The sequence below is a fragment of the Oratosquilla oratoria genome, chromosome 27, assembly GCF_046742065.1.
Source record: "Oratosquilla oratoria isolate Oo_2021 chromosome 27, ASM4674206v1, whole genome shotgun sequence".
NCBI lineage: Eukaryota > Metazoa > Arthropoda > Malacostraca > Stomatopoda > Squillidae > Oratosquilla > Oratosquilla oratoria.
The window spans coordinates 15,892,759-15,920,362 of NC_134803.1; the positions used below are offsets into that span (position 1 = coordinate 15,892,759).

Here is a 27,604-nt window from a genome sequence, read left to right on the forward strand (position 1 = left end):
TCAATTGTGGCTGAGTGATGTGCTAAGAAAATTATGGATATGGGAGAGGAAAACGAAAGATATATAAGAAAAGATAAGGTACAGGGAGCTTTAAAAATTATGAGAGCTGGTAAGGCACCTAGGTTGGATGGGTGTCATGCAGTGTCTGAAAAAGATAATTAAAGTTATAATGGATTGGATAGTGAGGTTCAGTGTGTGTCCTATGTAGGAGAGAGTGCTGGGGGACTGGAAGAGCACCTTTATAGATACATTTTACAAAGGAAAAGGTGACAAATGTGATTGTAGTAGTTTCAGAAGGATTAGTTTGTTGAGTGCAGTTGGGAAGGCTTATAAGAGGGTTTTAACCCTTCCATACAGTGATGCCTACATAGGTGTCATGAGGAGCAAGTGGGTATGCGAGGCTGCCATATCGGCTTCTTGATTATATTTATTGTAGTTGTACCTGCGTGACCCCCATACTCTGTAAACTGGCTTCATCATATTTTCTATGGTTATCAAAATTCACGGGTGAAAGAGAGAACGATTGATACAGTGGTGACTTTATTTTTTATAATGCGAGTATTATGACGCAACATCATACGTCTGGCAGCTAATGCTGCTCACGAGATTTTGGCCAGGAGTAAAGTAATGAGAGGATTAGGAGAACAGAGGGAGTAATTGGTGACAGTGTGGTTTTAGGAAAAGTAGAGGATGTGTAGAATAGATTTTTTTTGGTATGGCAGATTTGTTAGAAGGCTATGACAAAGGGTAAGGATGATTTTTGAGCCTTTATGGACTTGGAAAAGGCTTGTGACAGGGTAGAGATGAAAGCACTAGGTGGTATTGCATATATATGTAATTGTTGTTTCCAGATGACAATGCATTTGTGCCAGGGCCAGAGGAGGGATTCAGGCAGTGATTGAGTTTGGGAAGGTATGCAATAGGAGAGAGTTGAAGGTAAATGTGTGTTAAAGTAGGATGACGAGATGTACAAAGGGAGAGGATGGTAGAAAGTTTGAAGTAAGTCTTAAATGAGTGAGGCTGGAGGAAATGGATAGTTTTAGATGTTTGGGGTTGCATGTGGCAGGAAAGGGTGTTGGGTGGATGTAAACTGTAGATTGTGAGAAGCAAATAAATGTCTTGGGGGATTGAAAAGTGTCATGAGAAACAAGCATCTAGGAATGGATGCAAAGAGGTTATATGAAGGATTGATTGTACCTACAACACTGTATGGGGTGGAGACTTGGAATTTAAAGGTCAGGAAGGAAATTTAAATGAGTGTGAGATAAAGTGTCTGAGAAGTATGGTAGGGGTTAAAAGGTTGGTGAGAGTGGGAAAATAGGAGGTGAGGAGGAGAGCAGGGGTGAAGAGGGAGCTGGCAGATAGGGTTAATAAAAGGGCTTTGAGCAAGAGGGTAATGTCTATTGAGCAGGGAGGAGAGAAGGCAAGGGGATAGGGGTGAATGGAGAATGGTTGTGTATGGGTAATATTTTGATATAGCCAGAAAGGATTTTTTCCACATGATGGGACAGGATGGGGGAGTCACTGTGTAAGTGAAGCTGCCCTATTGTGTATGTGCTGTGTCTTGCTGCATTACTTCTGACCCAGGCTGTGGGCAGGACACAGGGATGACCATTAATGATGAACTAAGATAAGAGTGAAACAAGGGTGGTGGATGGGAGCAAAATGGGTAGTAGTGGGTCTATGCCTTGAATTGCCTACCTCCCTGTTAACCACTTCAGTATGACTCAAATTCTTGCACACATGGACCGCTATATGTAATTTGCATCACTCACATTATAAAATATAAAGTCACTGATGTATTACTCATTTTCTTTTACTCGGGTGGAGTGTTTTCAAAACAGTGATTCATGACAACCCCAGGTATACAGATGGAGAAAAATTCAACACTTATCAGCTCCCTTAGAGGTAAAGCAAAGAAATTGATCGGCCACCCTGTGTATAACGATGGCGCGTATGACAATGTTCTCCGCAGACTTCATGACGCCTATGACAAGCCTCTGGCTACACACAGGGGACTGGAGGAGAGCCTCATTGTCATTTTCCCGCCTACCAACGATTATGAGGACTTGTCGAAATTCCTCACCGACTGGGACAATTTGAGTGAACATTACAAGAACTTGGTAGGACAAGCCCTCTCAGATGACTTTGTGGATGGAGTTCTAGTACTGAAACTGCCACACCAGGTTCTCTCATCCATATACTTACACAAGGGTACCTCTGATCTAAATGCACCTGAGCTTCTTGCGGCGCTCAAAGAAATTGATCAGCCACCCTGTGTACTGTATAACGATGCCACGTATGACAATGTTCTCCGCAGACTTCATGACGCCTATGACAAGCCTCTGGTTACATGCAGGGGACTGGAAGAGCGCCTCGTTGTCATTTCCCCACCTACCAACAATTATGAGGACTTGTCGAAATTCCTCACTGACTGGAACAATTTGAGTGAACATTACAAGAACTTGGTAGGACAAGCCCTCTCCGATGACTTTGTGGATGGAGTTCTAGTACTGAAACTGTCACACCAGGTTCTCTCATCCATATACCACACACACACACACGCTCATCGAAGCAACACCGCTCGTCGTCGCGCGACCAAGAAGAAGAGGATTTACGACGAAAAAGGAAAACCTGGTTTGTACTGTAGGGGTGGGGAGTGAACGTGAGTGCCCGAAATGGTATCTATGCAGTGCTAGTTAATTGTGTTAACTCGAAATTAGCAAAAATGAATGAAAACGACTCGAAAGCCAGTTGCGAATCAGAGCCATCTGGAGGCAATCCACTGAACCGCGATGTAAACAATAAACAAAGCACCACGTGTTACGACAATGATTTCTTAGGGTTTGGTAAGTACGAAAGAAAGAACTTAAGTAGATTATTAGAGATAGAGAGAGAGATGAGCAAAAATAGGACTCGGTGGGAAAATGAAATCATGGACTTAAGAAAAGAGGTCATTGGTTTAATTGATTGTTTATCTAAGACTAACCATGAAATTTCTGACCTGAAAAAAGCTAACTTGGATCTTACAAACGAAATTAAAGAAATGAAAAGAGACATAAATGAACTGAAGAATGATAATGAAAAGAAGAAAACTAATGATAATAATAGCGAAAATCTAAAGCAGGAAGTGAACAACAAATTCCAAGAATTGACACAAAAGATCGAAGAAAACTTAGGTGGGGACAGTATCCAGGAAATTAAGAAGTGGAAAGAAAATATTGAAAATAAAGAAATTGCTTTCAAAGAAATAGTCAAGCAGCAAATGCAAGATAATGCAAAAGACACAATCATTCAAGTGATTAACGAAAAAGCAAATTGGGTCAGGGACACAGTAGATAGGAAGAAATGTATTGTGGTTTATGGGCTTAAAGAAAAACAAGGATTGGCGAGGTACATGAGAGAAAAAGAAGAAAAAGAGACAGCAGTAGAAATCCTTAATGAAATTCAGGGGGGAGATAGTGATTCAGGCACAGACTTAGAAGAGACTTACAGAATTGGTCGCTATACTAAGGATAGGAATCGACCTCTAAAGATAAAACTAAGGTCACAAGTGGTAGTAGAAGACATATTTGAAAAAGTAGGTAACTTGGCAAAGAGTGAAAAATACAATAAGATATGGATAAAAAGAGAAATGAGTACTGAGGAATTAGAAAAAGAAAGGGCGCTAAGAGAAGAAGCAAAGGAAAAAACTTGAAAAGATCAGAGACAGAATGCAAAGAATTCCAGTGGAGAGTAATAGACTTGAGATTAAGACAATGGCACTTCAAAACGAACAAAACAAGGGAAGAAGAAACCAGGGAGAAGGAAGAAAATTAAAAGTGGCCTATACCAACATTGACGGACTAATTTCGGGACTGAACGAACTCAATGATTATCTGTTAGAAGCAAAACCAGACATAATGGGAATTGTAGAGACTAAACTAAGAGGTGAAATACCATCCACTGTTATCGGACAAGGTTTATACAACTACTGGATAAAAAACAGGGACAAGAAACAGGGAGGGGGAATCATGTTCTTGGCCAAGAAAGACCTAAAGGTGACAAAAATTGCAGAGGGCAAAGGTAATGCTGAATTGATCATGATAAAAGTCGAAGGCAAGAATATGAAAAGTAGAAAGTTTGTGGTGACTTATGTGCCTCCAAAAACAAGCGCTTGGAAAGAAATTGAACATAAAAAAATGCTAGATGACACAAGAAAATCACTCAATGAGATACTAATGGGTAAGGGTAATCTGGTAGTTATGGGGGACTTCAATTGCAAAGAAATTTGTTGGGACAGCATGACAGTGCAAGGAGGAGATGACTCGTGGGGCAATGTACTGCTAGATATGACCATGGAGTACACAATGACCCAATGGGTCCATGAAAACACAAGGTACAGAAATAATGAAGAGCCATCGAAACTAGATCTAATATTTACAACAGAGCCTGAAATAGTGCATAAAGTCCAGTATGAGACACCAATTGGAAAGAGTGACCATGTACTCATCGAAACTATACTAAAGGAAGAAATAGACATAGAGAGGAACGAAAAGCATAGGAAAGGAAGACTGAGGTACAACAAAACAGACTTTACAAAACTAAAGACATTCTTCCGGAATGCAAACTGGGAAATATTTTACAGGGAAGAAACAGCAGTGGAAGAGAAATGGAATATATTGATGGAAAACTACAATGAAGGGGTAAACAGGCATGTACCAAGACAAAAGCGAGAGAGAGAGTACATTAAATGTTGGTTCAACAAAAGATGCAGTGAGGCAAAAGACAGAAGGGACAAAGCTTGGAAAAAGTGGAGAAAAGACAAAAAACAAAGCAAATGGCAAATTTATGTTAACTATAGAAATGAGTATGTTAATGTGAGAAGAGAGGAGAAAAGGAACCATGAGAAGGATATTATAGACAAATGCAAAGAGCAACCCAAACTATTCTATCGGTATGTGAATGGTAAACTTAAAAACAAACAGGAATTGGTGAAACTATGCCAAGGAAACATAGAATACACAGAAGATTTAGAGATGGCCGAAGTCATGAACAATCACTTTAAATCTGTTTTCACCAGAGAGAAAATACCGAATTGTGACATAGACAAAAACAAGAAATCTCCCCTCATGAATGAGTTTACAGCATCACTAAAGGAAATATCAGAACATTTATCAAGACTGGATGTCAGAAAATCACATGGCCCGGACGGTATTGCAAATTGGATTCTAAAGGAGTGCAAAGAAGAACTAACAGACAAAATACACATCTTAATAAACAGCTCACTCAAAGAAGGAAAGATACCCGAGGACTGGAAAAACGCTAACATTGTACCAATACACAAAGGAGGAAACAAAGAAGAACCCACCAACTATAGGCCAGTATCACTAACAAGCACCATTGCCAAAATTTGTGAGAAAATAATCAAGAATAGATGGGTAAAACATCTGGAAGACAATGACATATTAAACCCAAGACAATTCGGATTCAGACAAGGAAGATCATGCTCCACAAACTTAATATGCTTTTACTCAAGACTAATAGACATAGTGCAAGAAAGAAATGGATGGGCTGATTGTGCATTCCTAGACTTGCAAAAAGCCTTTGACAAAGTACCACACAGAAAACTACTAAAAAAACTGGAACACATAGGAGGAATACAGGGAAACCTACTAAAATGGATAGAGGACTTTCTGACTGGTAGAAAGATGAGAGTAGTGCTCAGAGAAAAATATTCAGACTGGAAAGAGGTGATCAGTGGAGTACCGCAAGGATCTGTGCTGGCACCAATAATGTTTGCTATCTATATGAATGACATGGATGAGGACGTGAACTGCTACATGAGCTTCTTTGCCGATGACGCCAAACTACTAAGGAAAATAGAAACTGATGAGGACTGTGAAGCACTGCAAGAAGACCTAAATAGGGTATGGAACTGGAGTCAGAAATGGGAAGTGGACTTTAATACTAAGAAGTGTAGCATAATGGAGTTTGGAAAAAGCAAAAACAGAATATCAGGAAAATATACAATTGGAACCAAAGAAGTAAAGAAAGTAGGATCCGAAAAAGATTTGGGAGTAATTATCACGAACGACTTGTCCTATGATATACAGATTAACAAAATTGTCGGGGAGACTTACAACTTGCTAAGATCAATAAAAGTGGCGTTTACATACTTGGACGAAGACATGATGAAAAAAATATTGGTTACATTGATAAGGCCTAGATTAGAGTATGCAGCGACATTGTGGTCCCCCAGTACCAAAAAGAATATAAAGAAAATAGAAAGAATCCAAAGAGCAGCTACAAAAATGGCACCTGCACTTGCAAACCTATCATACGAAGAGAGATTGGCTAAACTGGAGTTACCGACACTGGAGCAAAGAAGAGAGAGAGGTGACCTATTGACCATCTACAGAATCATGAAAGGCACAGAGGTACTCGATAGTGAGAACTTACTTAACTGGGACAAAAGAAACACAAGAGGACATGGAAAGAAAATAAAAAAACATAGCTATAGAAGAGAACTGAAGAAAAACAGTTTTCCTCATAGAGTTTTGGACACTTGGAACAAACTGGACAATGAAATAGTATGCGCAAAAACCATTCATGAGTTTAAAAACAAACTAGACACTGCAAGATACAAAGGCGGGACAACACGAGCATAGCTCCCCTTCCCGCAAAATACAACTAGGTAAATACAACTAGGTAAAATAAATACAAGGGTACCTCTGATCTAAGTGCACCTGAGCTTCTTGCGGCGTTCAAAGAAATTGATCGGCCACCCTGTGTATAACGATGCCGCGTATGACAATGTTCTCCGCAGACTTCATGACGCCTATGACAAGCCTCTGGCTACGCAGGGGACTGGAGGAGCGCCTCGTTGTCATTTCCCCGCCTACCAACGATTATGAGGACTTGTCGAAATTCCTCACCGACTAGGGCAATTTGAGTGAACATTACAAGAACTTGGTAGGACAAGCCCTCTCCGATGACTTTGTGGATGGGGTTCTGGTACCGAAACTGCCACACCAGGTTCTCTCATCCATATACTTATACAAGGGTAGCTCTGATCTAAGTGCGCCTGAGCTTCTCGCGGCGCTCAAAGTCTACGCAGAAACTATCACGAACAGTCGCCAGCATATCCCCGTGACGGATCACCCAGTGCCAGCAGCAGTCCCTACACCGGTTCCTACTCTGCCAACACCTCGACCACCTCGAAAGACATCAACACGTGTTTCGACACCTCCATTGACCTTAGGTCAGGCACACAGACCCGTCACAAGAAGGACCGCATCTGTATCACCTCCATCAACACCAGCAATACCAACCCCAGCACCTGCAGCCCACAACGAGGCACCACTTAAATCCAGTTGTTTGTTTGGCAGCGGCTCATATCGGCCGTCGCAGTATTCTGGGGCCTAGCCCCATTCCGTACCAGTTCCCATATTACCCCCCGTCGCAACCAGCACCACCTGGCACCAAAACAATGCATGACAGTACCTCAAATTCTACTCCATCAACATCCACCAGCTCCCACGACGACAACACCAGTGCCACGCCCAAAGTAGCTCACGCCCCAGAATCCAACAGCACCACTTCTTCAATACACCTGATTCCCATCCTTCAAACTCCACCCGTCTTGAAGCCCTCTCCAGCTACCACAGATACAGTGCTAGAGCACACCCCCCAACGACCACAGTCCCCATCACCACGCCAGCCCAAGCTTCAACTGCACCTGATACCACCTAATCTCAGGAATCGAAACCAGTACCAGTCATCATCGAGACTACACAAATTATCACTGCCGCTCAAGATTCCCATACAGTACTACTTGATACTGGAACCACTGTCTCGGTCCCCTCGGAAGACGAGCCCCAACCTTCAACAATTATTGACGACACAACTATGATCGCCGACCCAGCCCTCATCCAACGAGCAGTACAGAACACTGTGGCTCTGCCCATATTTACCGGCTGCCTCACTAAAGGCAGCAAGAACTATATCTTCCAAGTCTTCATCGACTGTGGAGCTCAACGCACGTTCATCCCTCCGTTGTAAACCAAGTTGACCTCAAGCCAAAGGGGACTGTGCTTTTCCGCATCGATTCCTTTAACAAAACTGAACTACCTCAAGAATTCGACATCATCGAATTCAACTTGCACTTGGGTGCTGAAAAACATCTCATAAAGCAGTAGTGCATCCCTCAATGGGTAAGGTCATCTCTATGATTGGTTACCAACGTAAAGTCCAGGTCTTCAAGTCCCAAAGTATCCCTATCGCCAATGAAGGACCTTCAGACCAAACTTCTGATATCAATATTATATTAAGCAGCGATCACCTGCCATTAGTCTTTAAACGCGTTATGCTCTTCCTGGGTGTCGAGTTTTTTGTCACCCCGGCTGGTTATGTAGTATGGGGTAAACTGCCTACCTGGAGTCAGGACCCCACCCTCAACCCCCTTATTAAAACTCTTGCACTTAACAGCATCCGTATTGAAGAACCTGTTCTCATTGATCCTCCGGTACATGAACTCTGGTCACTGGACTCAGTCAGCAATCGTTAGAAAAACACAACCATCTAGAAGAGAAGGCTATTGAGTTTTTCAAGTCGACAGTGCGGAGGGAAAATGGAGCTTACACGATCCGCCTACCCTTCAAGACTGATGATCCCCCAGCAATAAAATATGGGCACACTGTGACTCAACTGTACTCGCTTGGGAGGAACCCACTTCCCTCTCTGTATGAAGACTATCGGAAAATTTTGGACGAATACTTCCGACTCGGGTTCATCGAAACTGAAACCCCCGGTCCAGATGTGGATGGGAAGGTACATTACCTGCCTCACCACCCAGTCTACAAGAACTCACCCACAACCCCCGTCCGGATAGTTTTTAACGCTTCGTCCAGAGCACACAAGAACGCACTGTCCCTCAACGACGCCTTGTACATTGAGCCCAATTTGGCACAAAAAATCTAATCAATGATACTCCGCTTCAGAGAAGGCACTTATGGCGTCCTAGCTGACATCAGATGGCCTTCCTCAGAATAGGAGTAGATGAGGCAGACAGAGACTTTTGCCGCTTTCTCTTCTTCTCAGGTCCAGACATGCAGGAAGTACAAGCCTATCCTTTCAAGATATTGTTGTTTGGCGCTAATTGCAGTCCCTACCTCCTCAACCAGACCATTGAACATCATCTAGAGAAGTGCGAACACCCCCTGGCCACGATACTCAAGTCCGCGATCACGTCCACGAGATTACAACAGAGAGACCTCAGATGACTACCTTGGCCTTCGTTGGTTGGAATACGGAACAAGACACTCTCGGAGTAGCTATGCCCAACCAGTTTAAGGAAGCCTTTGACCAACCGCAACTATTCCGGACCAAAAGGAAGATCCTCAGCTTGTTCTCCTCCTTGTATGACCCAGCAGGATTTCTGGCCCCCATCACCCTCACAGGCAAACTTTTCATACAGAACTTGTGGAAAGAAGGCGATGAGATACCCCCCTCAGTGGAGACTGTATCAAGGCCCTTACGACCGTCCTCGACACCTACCGAAATGTAGATACTCTTCAGTTTCCACGCAGCGCACATCCTGGCAGCCACCATGCCCTCCACATCTTTTGCGATGCAAGCAAACAAGGGTTTGGAGTGGTAACCTACACCGTCTCACGAGAAGGTCAAGTCTCCTTCCTCACTGGAAGGAGTAGTCACCCATAAAAATATGTCCAAGCTCGCCTTGCTAAGTACCTGATGAACTTACGTTTTTCCCAGTACCACACCACCTTTGTGTGGTCTGACGCCAAGTCCGCTCTTTCCTGGGTACACAGACCAGCAACTCAACCTACGTCCTCAACTGAACCAAAGACGTCAAACAGTTAGTACAAGACTATGATATCCACCTCATGTACGTTAGTACCAAAGACAATCCATATCTCGCCTCCAAGTGCACTAACGTTGCAGGCCTTATTGGCAAACGTAATCTCTGGCTTAAGGTCCAGAATGGTTTCCCTACCCTGACCAATACCCCCCTCAAGAGTCGTACACTCTGCCCATTCTTATACGCGCCTGCCCTACCATTGTTATGGAAACAGAGAGACCTTTCCATCTTGAACCGTCCCCAAATCTTCCAACAGCGTACAACGCTTTTAGGATTCTACTAAAAGCAGTGAAGGTTAAGGCGTCAGTTACAGTAAAGGCCAAGCTCTATCAGAGCCCCATGCAAGTTATGCTCAGCGTAACCATTACTAACCATCACCTACCACACACGTGATCCACACGCATGCGACAGAGCACTCGCCCTTAGCGGGACTCCCCTCTTGCTGACTTCGCTTTCCCAGAACAAACCATCTTACCACAGCACCTAACTAAGCAGTGAGTAAGACAACAGGATATCGCTACACGAAGATGCCTAATATCACCAGAGAAACCCATTGAACCCCTTTTATTATACCTGCCCCAATTATATTATACCTGCCCCAATTATATTACCCATAAGCTACCATATAATACCATGTCTAACCACACCCACCCACATGCGACTAACCCCCATGTATAGAACTAACACCAATACCTAGAAACACATGTCACATGCTGCAACCCAATAACCCCCTTTGTTAGCAAACACCTATGTCACCGAGACCAACCGCCAGAGATGGCCAGGTCAAATGCCTGCCAGACGCAGGTGTGTCCGAGGTCAAGGACCGGCACTTACTGTATTTTGCCCAAAGGGTCCATATATAACCAGTTATATTTAACCTAGATAACTTTTTAATAAATAGAAGAAACTCCGGATTGGAGTTTATCTCGACCGCATTAAGTCCACCTTATATAATCACAACCCCCCCCCCAAAAAAAAAAAAGGTTACACCGGTGGCAGCGGTGCTCCCACGTCCTGAATAGAAGCGCCGTCCTCAGCCACACAACCACAAAGAAAGTTACACTGGCAGGAGTGGTGCTCCCATGCCCTGAATAGAAGCGCAGTCCTCAGCCATGCAACCAAGGTTACACACAACCGGTTACACTGGTGGCGAGCAGTGCTCTCATCCCAAACTCCGAAGAGACACGCCTACCTTATACCAGAAACACTGGTTACACTCGCGCCTACCACAGAGGCTGAATAGAATCTTCAGCCACTCAAGCCACGCCTACCATTCAGAAAAGACAAGACCACTGTCTGCGAAGGAGACACCATCTGTCTTCGACTTCGCATATCTTCAATCAAGCTCCCAGAATCGAGGAATCAAGCCACTAGATTCCATCCGCCCCAAAGCAACATATACGCCTATCATTCAGAAAGACAACACCACTGTCTGCGAAGGAGACACCGTCTGTCTTTGACTTCTCATATCTTCAATCAAGCTCCCAGAATCGAGGCATCAAGCCACTAGATTCCATCCGCCCCAAAGCAACATATACGCCTATCATTCAGAAAGACAAGACCACTGTCTGCGAAGGAGACACAGTTTGTCTTCGACTTCTCATATCTTCAATCAAGCTCCCAGAATCGAGGAATCAAGCCACTAGATTCCATCCGCCCCAAAGCAACATATACGCCTACTATTCAGAAAGACAAGACCACTGTCTACGAAGGAGACACCGTCTGTCTTCGACTTCTCATACCTTCAATCAAGCTCCCAAAATCGAGGAATCAAGCCCCTAGATTCCATTCAGCTCCAAGCAACATATACGCCTACCATTCAGAAGGACAAGACCACTGTCCGCGAAGAAGACACGCCTGCCTTCGACTTCTCATCAACCCTCCAGAATCGAGGAATCAAGCCACAGGATTCCCTTCACCTCTGCATCAAAACTTCAAGCTAGCCCATTGCTTCGCCAGCAAGCTTTCAAACAAGCGACACGTCTACACACTACCAATCCACCAACCGCTCCCTTCGAGTTCTGACTTCTAAGATAGCTGTAACCAGCAGTTGCACCCATCTTAGAATTTTTGGTGAAATCGTAAGGCATTCGATTTTAAACCACCTGGTGGCAGTACGCTACCAATCGGACGACTGATGTCTACAGAGAGACCGTTGTCAGAATAGGGGAAAACACCTGTCAACTCTACGTATCACTGTATCAAGGCTCCAATCCAGTATCAAAAAAGCCCAGAGCCAGGAGATCAAACCACAAGACTACAATCAGCTACGCACACCTCCCAGGAGATCAAACCACAAGACTCCATTCAGCTACCACAAGACTCCCACCCAGGAGATCGAACTTCAGTTAAACCACAAGACTCCAATCAACTCCGAGTACCTCCCAACAAGAGAGCAACACTACACCTCGCTCCTACCGTCCTCCCCTGAGACATCTGACTCGCAAATGCAAATCAGCACACACACAGCAAAACCCACTCGGTAAGCTATACTTCTGACCTCTTTATTCCTTCAAACAGAGACCAGACGACTCCAATCATCCGTAGATATCCAGCGCACCGACTTGAAGGCTGACCCGGTATCCCAACGACTTCAGTCAGGACGCACTGGACCCAGGCCAATGAGACCCGTCTAAGAGACAACTCCACATTCGCCATTCCCAACTTACTCCACCAGTCACCGTGAGTATACTTCTCCAACAGGAACCAGACGACTCCAATCAGCTGTAGAGAACCAGCGCACCGACTTGAAGGCCGACCCGTACCCCAAACGACTCCAGTCAGGATGGATTGGACTTAGGCCGATGAACAATCTCTTCCGCCGTCCCCAACTACCGTCACCAACAACAGCAAGTATAACCATTAAACTCCCACTAATTCTCCCTTTTCATAATTCAGAACCTGCCTCCACCCGCCTCCAACCCCCCTTCACGACCAGCCAGACCAGGGAATTCGCAGCGATTAGGCCCCGACCCACCTAACCCGCCTCCACCCCCCCTTCATGACCAGCCAGACCAAGGAACTCGCAGCGGTTAGGTCCGGACCCGCCTAACCTGCCTCCCACTAGACTTCCACCCCCTTCCACCCAAACCAGGAGCTTCAAAATCTCTTAGAAATGTGGAACTTGGTCAACATTTCCTCTAAGCTGTGTGCATGTGTGCACACACATTTTACAACTAGTGCACATAAAGAAAAATGTGCACACACAAGGTTTTCAAATTATATTAAAATCCATATAATAAAGAAGTTCCACCCAAACATCAACTTATAAATTCTCTAAAAATATGGTAACTTGCCAACTGTCAAACCAGTAATTGCTTTGGTGGAGGTAATATGTAATACAAACTTACAAATTGTGTATATTTGCTTAAATGATCAGATGGTGACTCACATGGGTGCACACAACAAGATACCATATATACTCGTGTATAAACCAACTTCATGTATAGTGCAACCCCCATATTCTTAATAAAAAAAAAAAATTCATAAACCTCATGTAAATTGCAACCCCAGCTTTTGAAAAATGCTAGTAGGCCTACTGTAGTCAAATATTGCAGTGCTGGGCTTCATTCTGGACATACTGAAATAAATGGTATTCATTCTTTTTTGTAAAAAGGTACCTCAAAATGGTGAGAAATTAGCATGCATCTTTGTTCACAAGTGTTTCCATCACTGAGTTATTGCCTTTCTAATGCCAACTCCTTTTGTCAGGATCAGTAGTACATATATGCCATTTCTATAATGTTTTACCAGTATTCTATTTTCCTCAGTTTTCCAAAAATTATTCACAATAACATTCATAAATTTTACTACTTGTATATCCTGTGCAGAAATGCAGTATAAAAAAAGTACCATATCTGACAGCTTATAAAATGCACTTTCTATTAGAAAAAAAAATCACAGAAAATCAATTTGCATCCAATAAGGCCAAAGTTCAGCATTAGGGTAGGGGCTGTTGATAAGTGTATGGCAGCAGTGACCCTCTGGTCAAACTTCAAAGTGGTGATTGCTTCTACACCACAAAAATAACTTTTTGCCCAAGGTAATAATGTATAACAAGTCGTACTTACTAGTAATTCATATACAATAACACTAGCCAGGAAGAAATTACGTATTTACCTAGTTGTATTTTACGGGAAGGGGAGCTATGCTCGTGGTGTCCCGTCTTCATATCTCATTTTATCTAAACTATTTTTAAATTCATGTATTGTTTTTGCACACACCACTTTCTCATCTAACTTGTTCCAACTGTCTATTACTCTGTGAGGAAAACTATTCTTTTTCAGATCTCTTCTATAGCTGTCTTTTTTTATTTTCTTTCCGTGTCCTCTTGTGTGTGTGTGTATTTACCTAGTTGTACCTAGTTGTATTTTGCGGGAAGGGGAGCTATGCTCGTGTTCTCCCGCCATTGTATCTCTCAGTGTCTAGTTTACTTTTAAACTCGTGAATGGTTTTTGCGCTTACTATTTCATTATCCAGGTTGTTCCAAGTGTCTAAAACTCTATGTGGAAAACTGTTTTTCTTCAGTTCTCTTCTATAGCTATGTTTTCTTAATTTCCTTCCATGTCCTCTTGTGTTTCTCTTGTCCCAGTTTAGTAATTCTTCTCTATCAAGTATCTCTGTGCCTTTCATGATTCTGTAGATGGTCAGTAGGTCTCCTCTCTCTCTTCTTTCCTCCAGTGTCGGTTGCTCCATTTTAGCCAATCTCTCCTCGTATGATAGGTTTGCAAGTGCAGGTGCCATTTTTGTAGCTGCTCTTTGGATTCTTTCTATTTTCTTTATGTTCTTTTTGGTACTGGGGGACCACAATGTCGCCGCATACTCTAGTCTAGGCCTTATCAATGTAACCAAAATTTTTTTTTATCATGTCTTCATCCAGGTAAGCAAAAGCCACTTTTATTGATCTTAGCAAGTTGTAAGCCTCCCCGACAATTTTGTTAATCTGTGTATCATAGGACAAGTCGTTTGTGATAATAACTCCCAAGTCTTTTTCGGATCCTACTTTCTTTACTTCCTTGGTTCCAATTGTATAATTTCTTGATATTCTGTTTTTGCTTTTTCCAAACTCCATTATGCTACACTTCTTAGTATTAAAATCCACTTCCCATTTCTGACTCCAGTTCCATACCCTATTCAGATCTTCTTGCAGTTCTTCACAGTCCTTATCAGTTTCTACCTTCCTTAACAGTTTGGCATCATCAGCAAAGAAGCTCATGTAACAGTTCACGCCCTCGTCCATATCATTCATATAGATAGCAAACATTATTGGAGCCAGTACAGATCCTTGCGGTACTCCACTGATCACCTCTTTCCAATCTGAATATTTTTCTCTGAGTACTACTCTCATCTTTCTTCCAGTCAGGAAGTCCACCATCCATTTTAGTAGGTTCCCTTGTATTATTGTATGCATGTATTGGTTAGAAATTAAACTACATGTAGAATTAGATTAATGCGTAGTTTCTGTATTTACCTAGTTGTATTTACCTAGTTGTATTTTGCGGGAAGGGGAGCTATGCTCGTGTTGTCCCGCCTTTGTATCTTGCAGTGTCTAGTTTGTTTTTAAACTCATGAATGGTTTTTGCGCATACTATTTCATTGTCCAGTTTGTTCCAAGTGTCCAAAACTCTATGAGGAAAACTGTTTTTCTTCAGTTCTCTTCTATAGCTATGTTTTTTTATTTTCTTTCCATGTCCTCTTGTGTTTCTTTTGTCCCAGTTAAGTAAGTTCTCACTATCGAGTACCTCTGTGCCTTTCATGATTCTGTAGATGGTCAATAGGTCACCTCTCTCTCTTCTTTGCTCCAGTGTCGGTAACTCCAGTTTAGCCAATCTCTCTTCGTATGATAGGTTTGCAAGTGCAGGTGCCATTTTTGTAGCTGCTCTTTGGATTCTTTCTATTTTCTTTATATTCTTTTTGGTACTGGGGGACCACAATGTCGCTGCATACTCTAATCTAGGCCTTATCAATGTAACCAATATTTTTTTCATCATGTCTTCGTCCAAGTATGTAAACGCCACTTTCATTGATCTTAGCAAGTTGTAAGTCTCCCCGACAATTTTGTTAATCTGTATATCATAGGACAAGTCGTTCGTGATAATTACTCCCAAATCTTTTTCGGATCCTACTTTCTTTACTTCTTTGGTTCCAATTGTATATTTTCCTGATATTCTGTTTTTGCTTTTTCCAAACTCCATTATGCTACACTTCTTAGTATTAAAGTCCACTTCCCATTTCTGACTCCAGTTCCATACCCTATTTAGGTCTTCTTGCAGTGCTTCACAGTCCTCATCAGTTTCTATTTTCCTTAGCAGTTTGGCGTCATCGGCAAAGAAGCTCATGTAGCAGTTCACGTCCTCATCCATGTCATTCATATAGATAGCAAACATTATTGGTGCCAGCACAGATCCTTGCGGTACTCCACTGATCACCTCTTTCCAGTCTGAATATTTTTCTCTGAGCACTACTCTCATCTTTCTACCAGTCAGAAAGTCCTCTATCCATTTTAGTAGGTTTCCCTGTATTCCTCCTATGTGTTCCAGTTTTTTTTAGTAGTTTTCTGTGTGGTACTTTGTCAAAGGCTTTTTGCAAGTCTAGGAATGCACAATCAGCCCATCCATTTCTTTCTTGCACTATGTCTATTAGTCTTGAGTAAAAGCATATTAAGTTTGTGGAGCATGATCTTCCTTGTCTGAATCCGAATTGTCTTGGGTTTAATATGTCATTGTCTTCCAGATGTTTTACCCATCTATTCTTGATTATTTTCTCACAAATTTTGGCAATGGTGCTTGTTAGTGATACTGGCCTATAGTTGGTGGGTTCTTCTTTGTTTCCTCCTTTGTGTATTGGTACAATGTTAGCGTTTTTCCAGTGTACGTGTGTGCAGTGTACGTGTGTGCGTGCGTGCGTGCTTTAGCGTGAGTTCCAGAGTTCTAGAAGTCGTTGTACCTGTTAATTAATTGTCATATAAATTGTAATGCGAAAGTTGAGTGAATGGGATATAGATCTTTATTACTATCAAATTTGAAGTTGTCATGTAACTGAAAGGTGTAAATGTAAAATTCTGTATGCAAATGAATAATTAAAATAATTAGATAAATAAAAGTTAGCAACTGTTCTGTGGATCGAATGGGTGCTTGTCACGGAGCACGCCAGATTTTGTGTGAGCTCGTCCTGTACGCATCAGTGCATTTTTTTTTCCGTGACTGTGGTGAAGAGTGGAAAGACGAAGTGTACCTTACTCGTACAATATATTAACTTTTGACGTGCAGCGTTTTACTTCACCTTATTGTTAACCGAAAACAATAAATGATCCCACCGCTGCCACCATTTATTGTTTTCGGTTAACAATAAGGTGAAGTAAAACGCTGCACGTCAAAAGTTAATATATTGTACGAGTAAGGTACACTTCGTCTTTCCACTCTTCACCACAGTCACGGAAAAAAAAATGCACTGATGCGTACAGGACGAGCTCACACAAAATCTGGCGTGCTCCGTGACAAGCACTCATTCGATCCACAGAACAGTTGCTAACTTTTATTTATCTAATTATTTTAATTATTCATTTGCATACAGAATTTTACATTTACACCTTTCAGTTACATGACAACTTCAAATTTGATAGTAATAAAGATCTATATCCCATTCACTCAACTTTCGCATTACAATTTATATGACAATTAATTAACAGGTACAACGACTTCTAGAACTCTGGAACTCACGCTAAAGCATGCACGCACGCACACACGTCCACAGAAACTACGCATTAATCTAATTCTACATGTAGTTTAATTTCTAACCAATACATGCATACAATAGTATTCCTTGTATGTGTTCCAGTTTTTTTAGTAGTTTTCTGTGTGGTACTTTGTCAAATGCTTTTTGCAAGTCTAGGAATGCACAATCAGCCCATCCGTTTCTTTCTTGCACTATGTCTATTAGTCTTGAGTAGAAGCATATCAAGTTTGTGGTGCATGATCTACCTTGTCTGAACCCGAATTGTCTTGGGTTTAATGTGTTGTTATCTTCCAGGTGTTTTACCCATCTATTCTTGATGATTTTCTCACAAATTTTGGCTATAGTGCTTGTTAGTGATACTGGTCTATAGTTGGTGGGTTCTTCCTTGTTTCCTCCTTTATATATTGGTACAATATTAGCATTTTTCCAGTCATTAGGTATCTTTCCTTCCTTGAGTGAGCTATTTATTATGATGTGTATTTTGTCCGTTAGCTCTTCTTTGCATTCTTTTAGAATCCAATTTGCAATTCCATCCGGGCCATGTGATTTTCTGACGTCCAGTTTTGATAGATGTTCTGATATTTCTTTTTGTGATGTTGTAAATTCACTCATGTGGGGAGAATGTTTGTTATTATCTACGTCCCAATTTTGTATTTTCTCTCTGGTGGTTGTTCATGATTTCGGCCATCTCTAATTCTTCTGTGTATTCTATATTTCCTTGGCGTAGTTTCACTATTTCACCATTTACATACCGGTAGAATAGCTTGGGCTGATCTTTGCATTTATCTATAATATCCTTCTCATGGTTCCTTTTCTCCTCTCTTCTCACATTAACATACTCATTTCTATAGTTTATATAAATTTGCCATTTGCTTTGTTTTTTGTCTTTTCTCCACCTTTTCCAAGCTTTGTCCCTTCTGTCTTTTGCCTCACTGCATCTTTTGTTGAACCAACATTTAATGTACTCTCTCTCTCGCTTTTGTCTTGGTACATGCCTGTTTACCCCTTCATTGTAATTATCCAACAGTATGTTCCATTTCTCTTCCACTGTTGTCTCTTCCATATAGAATTTTTCCCAGTTTGCATTCTGGAAGAATGTCTTTAGTTTTGCAAAGTCTATTTTGTTGTACATCAATCTTCCTTTCCTATACTTTTCGCTCCTCTTCATCTCTATTTCTTCCTTTAGTACAGTTTCGATGAGTACATGGTCACTCTTTCCAATTGGTGTCTTGTAGTGGACTTTGTCCACTATTTCAGGTTCCGTTGTAAATATTAAATCTAGTTTTGATGGCTCTTCATTGTTTCTGTACCTTGTGTTTTCACTGACCCACTGGGTCATTGTGTACTCCATGGTCATGTCTAGCAGTACATTGCCCCACACGTCATCTCCTCGTACTGTCATGTTGTCCCAACAAATTTCTTTGCAATTGAAGTCTCCCATAATTACTAGGTTACCCTTACCCATTAGTATCTCATTTAGTGATTTTCTTGTATCTTCTAGCATTTTTGTGTGTTCGTTTTCTTTCCAAGCATTCGTTCTTGGGGGCACATAGGTCACCACAAACTTTCTTCTTTTCATTTTCTTGCCTTCGACTTTTATCATGATCAGTTCAACATTACCTTTGCCCTCTGCAATTTTTGTCATGTTTAGGTCTTTCTTGGCCAAGAACATGATTCCCCCTCCCTGCTTTTTGTCCCTGTTTCTTATCCAGTAATTGTATAGCCCTTGTCCAATATCAATAGATGGTATTTCTCCTCTTAGTTTAGTCTCTACAATTCCCATTATGTCTGGTTTTTCTTCTAACAGATAATCATTGAGTTCATTCAGACCTGAAATTAATCCGTCAATGTTAGTGTAGGCCACTTTTAATTTTCTTTCTTCTCCATTATCTTTTCTGTCCTTGGTTTTTTCATTTTGATGTGCCACTGTTTCAATCTCATGTCAATTACTCTCCAATGGAATTCTTTGCATTCTGTCTCCGTTCTCAACAAGTTTTTTTCCTTTGCTTCTTTTCTTAGTGACTTTTCTTTTTCTAATTCCTCAGTAATCATTTCTCTTTTTATCCATATCTTATTGTACTTTTCACTCTTTGCCAAATTGCCTACTTTTTCAAAGATGTCTTCTACTACCATCTGTGACCTTAATTTTATCTTTAGAGGTCGATTTCTATCTTTAGAGTAGCGACCGATTCTGTGTGTCTCTTCTAAGTCTATGCTTGAATCTCTTTCCCCCCCCTGAATTTCATTTAGAATTTCTACTGCTGTCTCTTTTTCTTCTTTTTCTCTCATGTACCTCGCCAATCCCTGTTTTTCTTAAGTGTGGACACAACCATGTATTCACCTTGGTCTTTTAGGATCACGTGTTGGACTCATGATCGACAGCTATTTCCCTCCCGGAAGAGAGCTCAGAGCTCGTATGACCGATCTATGGGTAATGCTATGACCTTACACACATACACACCCCCAACTCACTGCCCACAAGAGTCAGAGTAACGACCCAAAGCACAGCGATACCGAAATAATTTTGGTCCTGGGCAGGATTCGAACCAGGTATGTATGTACCAAAATAATGCCTGCCCAAACTGAGGTGCATCTTATAAGTCACCAAATACAGTACTTGAAAGAAAAATACCTCAGCAATGTAAACATATGGAAAAAAAGGTGCATACAGATTGGGAGGAAAAAAAAAGGAGAGAGAGAGGGAAAGGGGGGGGGCAAGAGAGAGAGAGAAAGTCTTCATTTCTATAAAGTTTTTGTAGATTATAAGTGGTATACATAGATTATGAAGTCTTGATTCATGTGGTAATAGAAAGGAAGAATGTAGTCTAGAGGAGGCAGGTAAAAGGAGATTATTGGTGCTATCACAGTTAGGCAAAGGTACTGTGAGACTATAGGTCTACCAAATAAGTTACTGTCACCAAAAAATGCACGAGTAAAAAATTTACCATGAAAAAACTTGCACTACACACAAGTATATATGGTAGTTCATATTGGAAAAATACATACCTCATCTTTCTTACTACCACACACAAAGAAAATTATATCATGTTATCAAACAGTAGCATGAAAAAATCTATAACTTGCATTCTTTTCTGCCAAATCATGAGATTGTTATAATTTGACTACAGCTTTATATTAATCAACATATACATATACCAAGAGGCCTTTTCTCTCTTACAAAGTAGATCATGCATGCACCCAACCTTCATCCATCATATACTATTTATCCTAAAATGGTTTCTCAGCACTCACTTGGCAACAGCATCAAAGGAGCCACTGGCGAAGTCAATGACTCCTGAAGCAGGTCGTGTCACCAATCCAACTACACCTTTACCCACACCTTTGAAGAAACCTTCTACACCTTCATCACGAGCTCCTTGCACAGGTTTAGTTATTACACCTGATACTCCTTCAAACACTCCCTGTAAGAAGAGGAAAAATTAAATAAATAACAAGAACCCAAAGTACTTGGTATATGTGGTATGTTCCAATGTGATATTAATTTGTTTGTGTGTAATTCCATACCAGAGAGTGGTGTTTTTCAAGAGGATCATTTCATACTTAATTTGTTGACATTTTGTCACCATTCACTGGTGAACTAAGGCAGGCATTTAGGTAACCATTATTTCTGATAATTCTATAGTAGTTTATCTAGAAGTACCTCTCTGAAGGAAGTGGATAGTTTTAGAATGTGGCAGGAAAGGGAGGAGTGGGGGTGGAGGTAGAATGTAGATTGAGAGAAGTGAGTAAATGCCTTGGTGGACTGAAAAGTGTAATGAAAAACAGACATCTGGGAATGGATGCTAAGAGGAGGTTATATTTACCTAGTTGTATTTTGCGGGAAGGGGAGCTATGCTCGTGATGTCCCGCCTTTGTATCTTGCAGTGTCTAGTTTGTTTTTAAACTCATGAATGGTTTTTGCGCATACTATTCCATTGTCCAGTTTGTTCCAAGTGTCCAAAACTCTATGAGGAAAACTGTTTTTCTTCAGTTCTCTTCTATAGCTATGTTTTTTTATTTTCTTTCCATGTCCTCTTGTGTTTCTTTTGTCCCAGTTAAGTAAGTTCTCACTATCGAGTACCTCTGTGCCTTTCATGATTCTGTAGATGGTCAATAGGTCACCTCTCTCTCTTCTTTGCTCCAGTGTCGGTAACTCCAGTTTAGCCAATCTCTCTTCGTATGATAGGTTTGCAAGTGCAGGTGCCATTTTTGTAGCTGCTCTTTGGATTCTTTCTATTTTCTTTATATTCTTTTTGGTACTGGGGGACCACAATGTCGCTGCATACTCTAATCTAGGCCTTATCAATGTAACCAATATTTTTTTCATCATGTCTTCGTCCAAGTATGTAAACGCCACTTTTATTGATCTTAGCAAGTTGTAAGTCTCCCCGACAATTTTGTTAATCTGTATGATAGGGGTTACTAGGCTAGATAAAGTGAGAAATGAGGAGGTGAGGAGGAGAACAGGGGTGGAAAGGGAACTGGGTTGATGAAAGAGTATTAGGATAGTTTGGATACATGGAAAGAATGAGTGAAGATTAGTAAAAGAAGTGTGGAAGGCAGAGGTGGAAGGAGTGAATATGAGGGGGCGTCCTAGGATGACATGGATGGATGGGTTGAAAGGGGCATTACAAAAGAGGAATGTCTGTTGAGGAAGGACAGGAGAGGATAGAAGATAGGGGTGAATGGAGTATGGTTGTGTATAGATGATGCTGTGATGCATGAGGGGGAGTGGGTGGGGGATGGGGGGTGAGGAAGTATGTACGAGAAAAAAAAAAAAAAAAAATTGACGCAGTCCGAAGGGATGTCTCCCGTCTTCTCCTTTTCTGCATGGGGGGACGGAGAGGGGGGGGTCGCCGAATTTATGAAATGGCCTTGCTGTGGATGTGCTGTGTCTTGCGACACTGCTTCTGACCCAGAGCAGTGGACAGGATGCAGGGATGACCCGTCATCCAGGAGGTCCCAAGATAAGAGGAAGGGAGGAGGGTGGAGGGGAGTGGAATATATACGATATGGAATCGGTGGGAGTGGTTTCTATGCCTTTTTCTTCTGGCTACCCCCCATGTAGGGGGAAAAAGCCTATGGTATATGTATGTATGTACCTCTCTGATTACTTTATTTATTGTGTTAGCTGTTGAGGATATACTGTAGTATATTAATGTTATTAACTTTATTAGAAGCTTTATGTTGTGTTTAAACAATGCTGAATGTATGCATTGCCTCCCTTTCATGAAAAATATCAAAGAATAAGTTAAATAAAACCTAACAACAAGGTCTCTGGTGACTTCAATTCACCTCAATTTATCGAACTTAATCTCTGGATCTGATTGGACATCATTGACTGCATCTTGAAGCCACCTCGATTCGAGAGACTACCTGGGACAACAGATAATCAGTGGAAACAGTGGCACAGAACTCTACCTGTATAACGGCTCTCACTTCTGCCAATCCTGATAACCCACCTGACAAACTGTTATGATAAATTATGTGTTGTCAGATATCTATCGGCTCATTGCTGACTGTGCTAGTTATGATGAAGGTATTGAAATTTTGGAAAAGACTTATGTGAAACCAGTCAACACAATCTTTGCAAGACATCTACTAGCTACTAAGAAACAAGGTACGGATATTCTTGATCAGTTTGTGCAGACTCTAAAGCAGCTCGCAAGAGACTGCAAATTTACCACTGTGACTGCCTCTCAGCAAATGATCAAGTTGTTCACGATGCTTTCATCAGTGGCATGACATCTCAGACTATTCATCAGAGACTAATGGAATATACTGAACTAACTCTAGAAGAGGCAGTATCTATAACAAGAAGTGTGGAATCTGTGCAAACAGAGGCCAGTTTATATGATGCTGTCACTCCTTTATTTACTTCAACTGCCACTGAATAAGTTGAGGATTAACATGGTGCTGCTGCCCCTACAAATAAACCAAATCAAGGTTACCAAACCTATAGTCAAAGTCAAGGACAGTACAACTAGCACTGTTGAGTGATTCAATTAGCTGAAAAGTGAAATTTGTGAGGCTTGCCTAGCTCCCATTGATGATGACACTCCCTTTCTTATTGAAACTGAAGCTTTTGGGACTTCAGTGGCTGCAGTACCATCACAGATAGGGAGGCCTGTAGCTTTCTTCTCAAGAATTCTATCCCAGGCTGAGAGATCTTACTCTGCTGTAGAAAGGGAGGCAATGGCAATCACAGAGTCAATGCAGAAGTGGTGGCAGTTTATCTTAGGCCTAACATTCACAATTGTTACTGACCAGCAAGCTGCCATCTGTATGTTCAATGCACGACTCAGTAATCACATGAAAAATTATAAGCTCCTACAATGGCAATAAGAATTGTCTAATTACAGCTTTGAAATCAAGTATATTCCAGGGACTCAGAATCAGTCTGCTGATGCCCTATCAAGAATGTGCTCTTCCACCTCACAACTGTCACTAAGAGATACCCACACTGCCCTATGCTATCTTGGCATAACTCATCTCATGCACTTTGTCAGGCAGAAAAAGCTTCCTTTCTCAATGGAAGATATAAAGAGAGTGTGTGCTGTGTGTCTTGTGTGTGGAAATGAAGCCACGGTTCTACAAACCATCTCCAGGACGCCTAGTTCACATTACTCGACCGAAGGAATGTCTATCAATGGACTTCATGGGGCTAAAGCCCTCTATAGACAAGAAGTACTTACTGGTACTGGTGGATGAATGCTCTAGGTTCCTATTCATCTACCCTTGCAAAGATATGTCTGCTACTACTATTGTCAAATGCCTCCAAGACCTATTCTTCACATTTGGGTGCCCGGATTCACTCCATGCTGATCATGGAGCCGAATTCATGTCAAATGAACTCCATAACTTTCTCTGGCAACAAGGAATAATGATAACACATTCCACGTCATATCATCCTCAAGGCAACAGTCAGTGCAAGCATGAAAATGGTACCATCCAGAGGACTATAAAACTTGCTTTGCACTCTCAGGGCCTGGACGAATGCCACTGGCAGAAGGTGCTCAGCCCAACTCTACATGCAATCAGATCCCTGTTGTGTACCACCATCAATTGTACTCCTCATGAAAAGATGTTTGGTTTTCCAAGATGATCAAGGAATGGATACTCACTCCCAACTAGGTTACAAGGTGACCCAGCTCTGGTTCAAATTGGATCCACTTGTTGAATCAGTCGACATACTATCTGCCACTTAAAATTTTGCCAGAATACAGTATCCAGATAGTTGAGAGTCAACTGTATCTACTAGTGACTTAGTACCAAGCAACTCTACTGGCATGGAAGCCTCAAATGGAGAAAATGTCTATGACTTTCCATCTCAGCATTCTACTCCTCAGATGTTGGCTTCACCCCAGACACCGACCTCGCCTCAGCCATCAACCTCACTTCAGACACCAGCCATCGACCACACTTTCGACACCAGCCTCACCCCAGATCAATTCACAAGAGCCAGAACACCATAATGCTGCCCATCTGGCCAAAGGCAGAAGTCATTCATGATATGGACAACAGTACAAACCAAACCCACACTATGAAACTTAATTAGTGGGGAGAATGTGATATTCATTTGTTCATGTGTAATTCCATACCAGAGAGTGGCGTTTGTCAGAAGGATCATTTCATACTTAATTTGTTGACATTTTGTTGGCGTTCACTGGTGAACTAAGCCAAGCATTTAGATAACCATTATTTCTGATGATTCTATGGTAATTTATTCAGAAGTATATCTCTGATTACTTTATTTATTGCATTAGTTGTTGAGGATATAGTGTATTAATGTTATTAACTTTATTATGAGCTTTATGTTGTGTTTAAACAATGATGAATGTATGCATTGTCTCCTTTTCAAAGAATAAGTTCAACAAAAACCTTATGAGAAGGTCTCTGGTGACTTCAATTCACCTCAGTTTACACAGCTATTTTTCAGAATTATAGTCTAATAATGCTTTAGCCCTCACAGTGCAAGCCACTTATACCCTTTACCCAGTGTTGAATTTTTTTTCCCTAATCAACTCAAAATAATGCAGAAACATTGAAAATAACAGTGATAGTCTCTTGATAAAAGTACATAAAACTCACCCTGACAATGCAGGCCATTTGTACCCACTGACCCCTGGCCAGTGCTGACCATTGCCCCTCCCCCCAATTAACTCATAATATAGAAATATAGTAGTAAACATGTAGAAAAATAATGGAAAGTGTTCCTGCACTTATCAATATCATTGGCTTATGTTTCTTAGCTTGCTTTTCCTACTTTTCTGTTATACTTACATGCCTGATCAATACACAGAGCTCCACAATGACCTAGTCTATGTTTGATGAGAACTTTAGACCTCAATTATTGTTACTTTGGCCCCAATGATTTTTTTAATGAAGAAAATATATACATTCTTGGCACTGGACATTGTACAAAGTAGACCATACATCATTAGCACTTGATGGATTATAAGATTACTTATCTACATCTATCTTTACAGGAATTCCTTGAATTATGATGGAACTCTGTTCCTATGTCAACTCATAACCAATTTTTGACGTAGGTTAAAACCAGGCTAAGTAAGCACCTTCCATGGTGACTATCTTTTCTTTCAAACACTTCTAACAAAAGAGTGTTTTATATTTGGGAGCCATTGTGATGGGCAAAAAATTGGCAAAAAAGCAATACAAAGAAATAGCAATCCAATATTTGGATGAAGAAATTATTAAAAGTATATTAGTCACACTGATAAGGCCTAGATTCGAATATGCGGCGACATTGTGGTCAACTAGTACCAAAGAATATAAAGAAAATAGAAACAATCCAGAGAGCAGCCACAGAAATGGCCTCTGCACTTGCAAACTTGTCATACATCTTCAAATAGTGACTAATTTTTTTTTTTTATTGTATGCGTATAGTGCTATACAGTTACAGGTACAGTATAAGATAAAGTGTAGTGTGCTAGTTGTATTGCCGAAGAAGGAGCGAAATGGCAGGTTGTGTGACTTCCTGGAAACTAAGCTACAACAAAGGGGCAATGGTCCCCGGACATAATGTCCGGACTCTTAATCTCCAACCTAGTGAAAGCTCATTTGCCTCCTGACCTCACATATGGAGTGAGCCGAGGGTAGAGATATCTTCCCATGTTCCCCTTTCTTTTGTTAAGGGTGCTACTTAAACAGCACGCCCTCTCTTATTTGTATCTACTGAAGAGGATTGCAGTTTGCAATCGAAATATATAGATTCCCCGTTTTCAGTCTTTTCTACTCCAACAGTGGTTTCTACGTTATTGACAAATGTGTGATTACATTTTTCACCTGTAATATATATATATATATATATATATATACACAGTAACAAAAATATTTAAAGGGTAATATATACTGTATATACTGTATATAAAGACCGACTTGCATCCAGATCGACTTACGACCTGTCTGTCGGAACCGAACTCGGTCGTAAGTCGACGACTACCTGTATTTTCTACTCCCCTCCACCCTCCTCCCTCCCTCTCATCTTGGCACCTCCTAGATGATGGCTCATCCCTGCATCCTGTCCACTGCCCTGGATCAGAAGCAGTGTTGCAAGACACAGCACATTCATAGCAAGGCCGCTTCATAAATTTGGCTACCCCCTTCTCCATTCCCTCATGCAGAAAAAGAGAAGATGGGGAGAAATCCCATTGGGCTGCGTCAATTTTTTTCTCATACATACTTCCTCATCCCCCACTCACTCCCCCTCATGCATCACAGCATCATCTATACACAACCTTTCTCCATTCACCCCTATCTCCTGTCCTCCCCTGTCCTTCCTCCACAGACATTCCTCTCTTTTGTGATGCCCCTTTCACCCCATCCATCCATCTCATCCTAGGTCGACCCCCTCATGTTCACTCCCTCCACATCTGCCTTCCATACCCCTTTTACAAGTCTTTCTTCACTCATTCTTTTCATGTGTCCAAACCATCCCAATACTCTTTCATCAATCATATCTCCCAGCTCCTCAATTCTCACTCTATC

General features: G+C 41.4%; 1 protein-coding gene across 11 annotated transcripts in view; it reads right to left on the minus strand.

Annotated features, from left to right (window-relative positions):
• Nucleotides 1–27,604, minus strand: part of Vps13 (vacuolar protein sorting 13C) — a 1,483,510-nt gene that overhangs the window by 69,951 nt on the left and 1,385,955 nt on the right. For all 11 annotated transcript variants that reach the window (XM_076210284.1, XM_076210280.1, XM_076210283.1 and 8 more), the window contains one exon: nt 20,849–21,018. In XM_076210284.1, the coding sequence (XP_076066399.1) occupies nt 20,849–21,018 (170 nt within the window). The remainder of the gene's footprint in view (nt 1–20,848; nt 21,019–27,604) is intronic.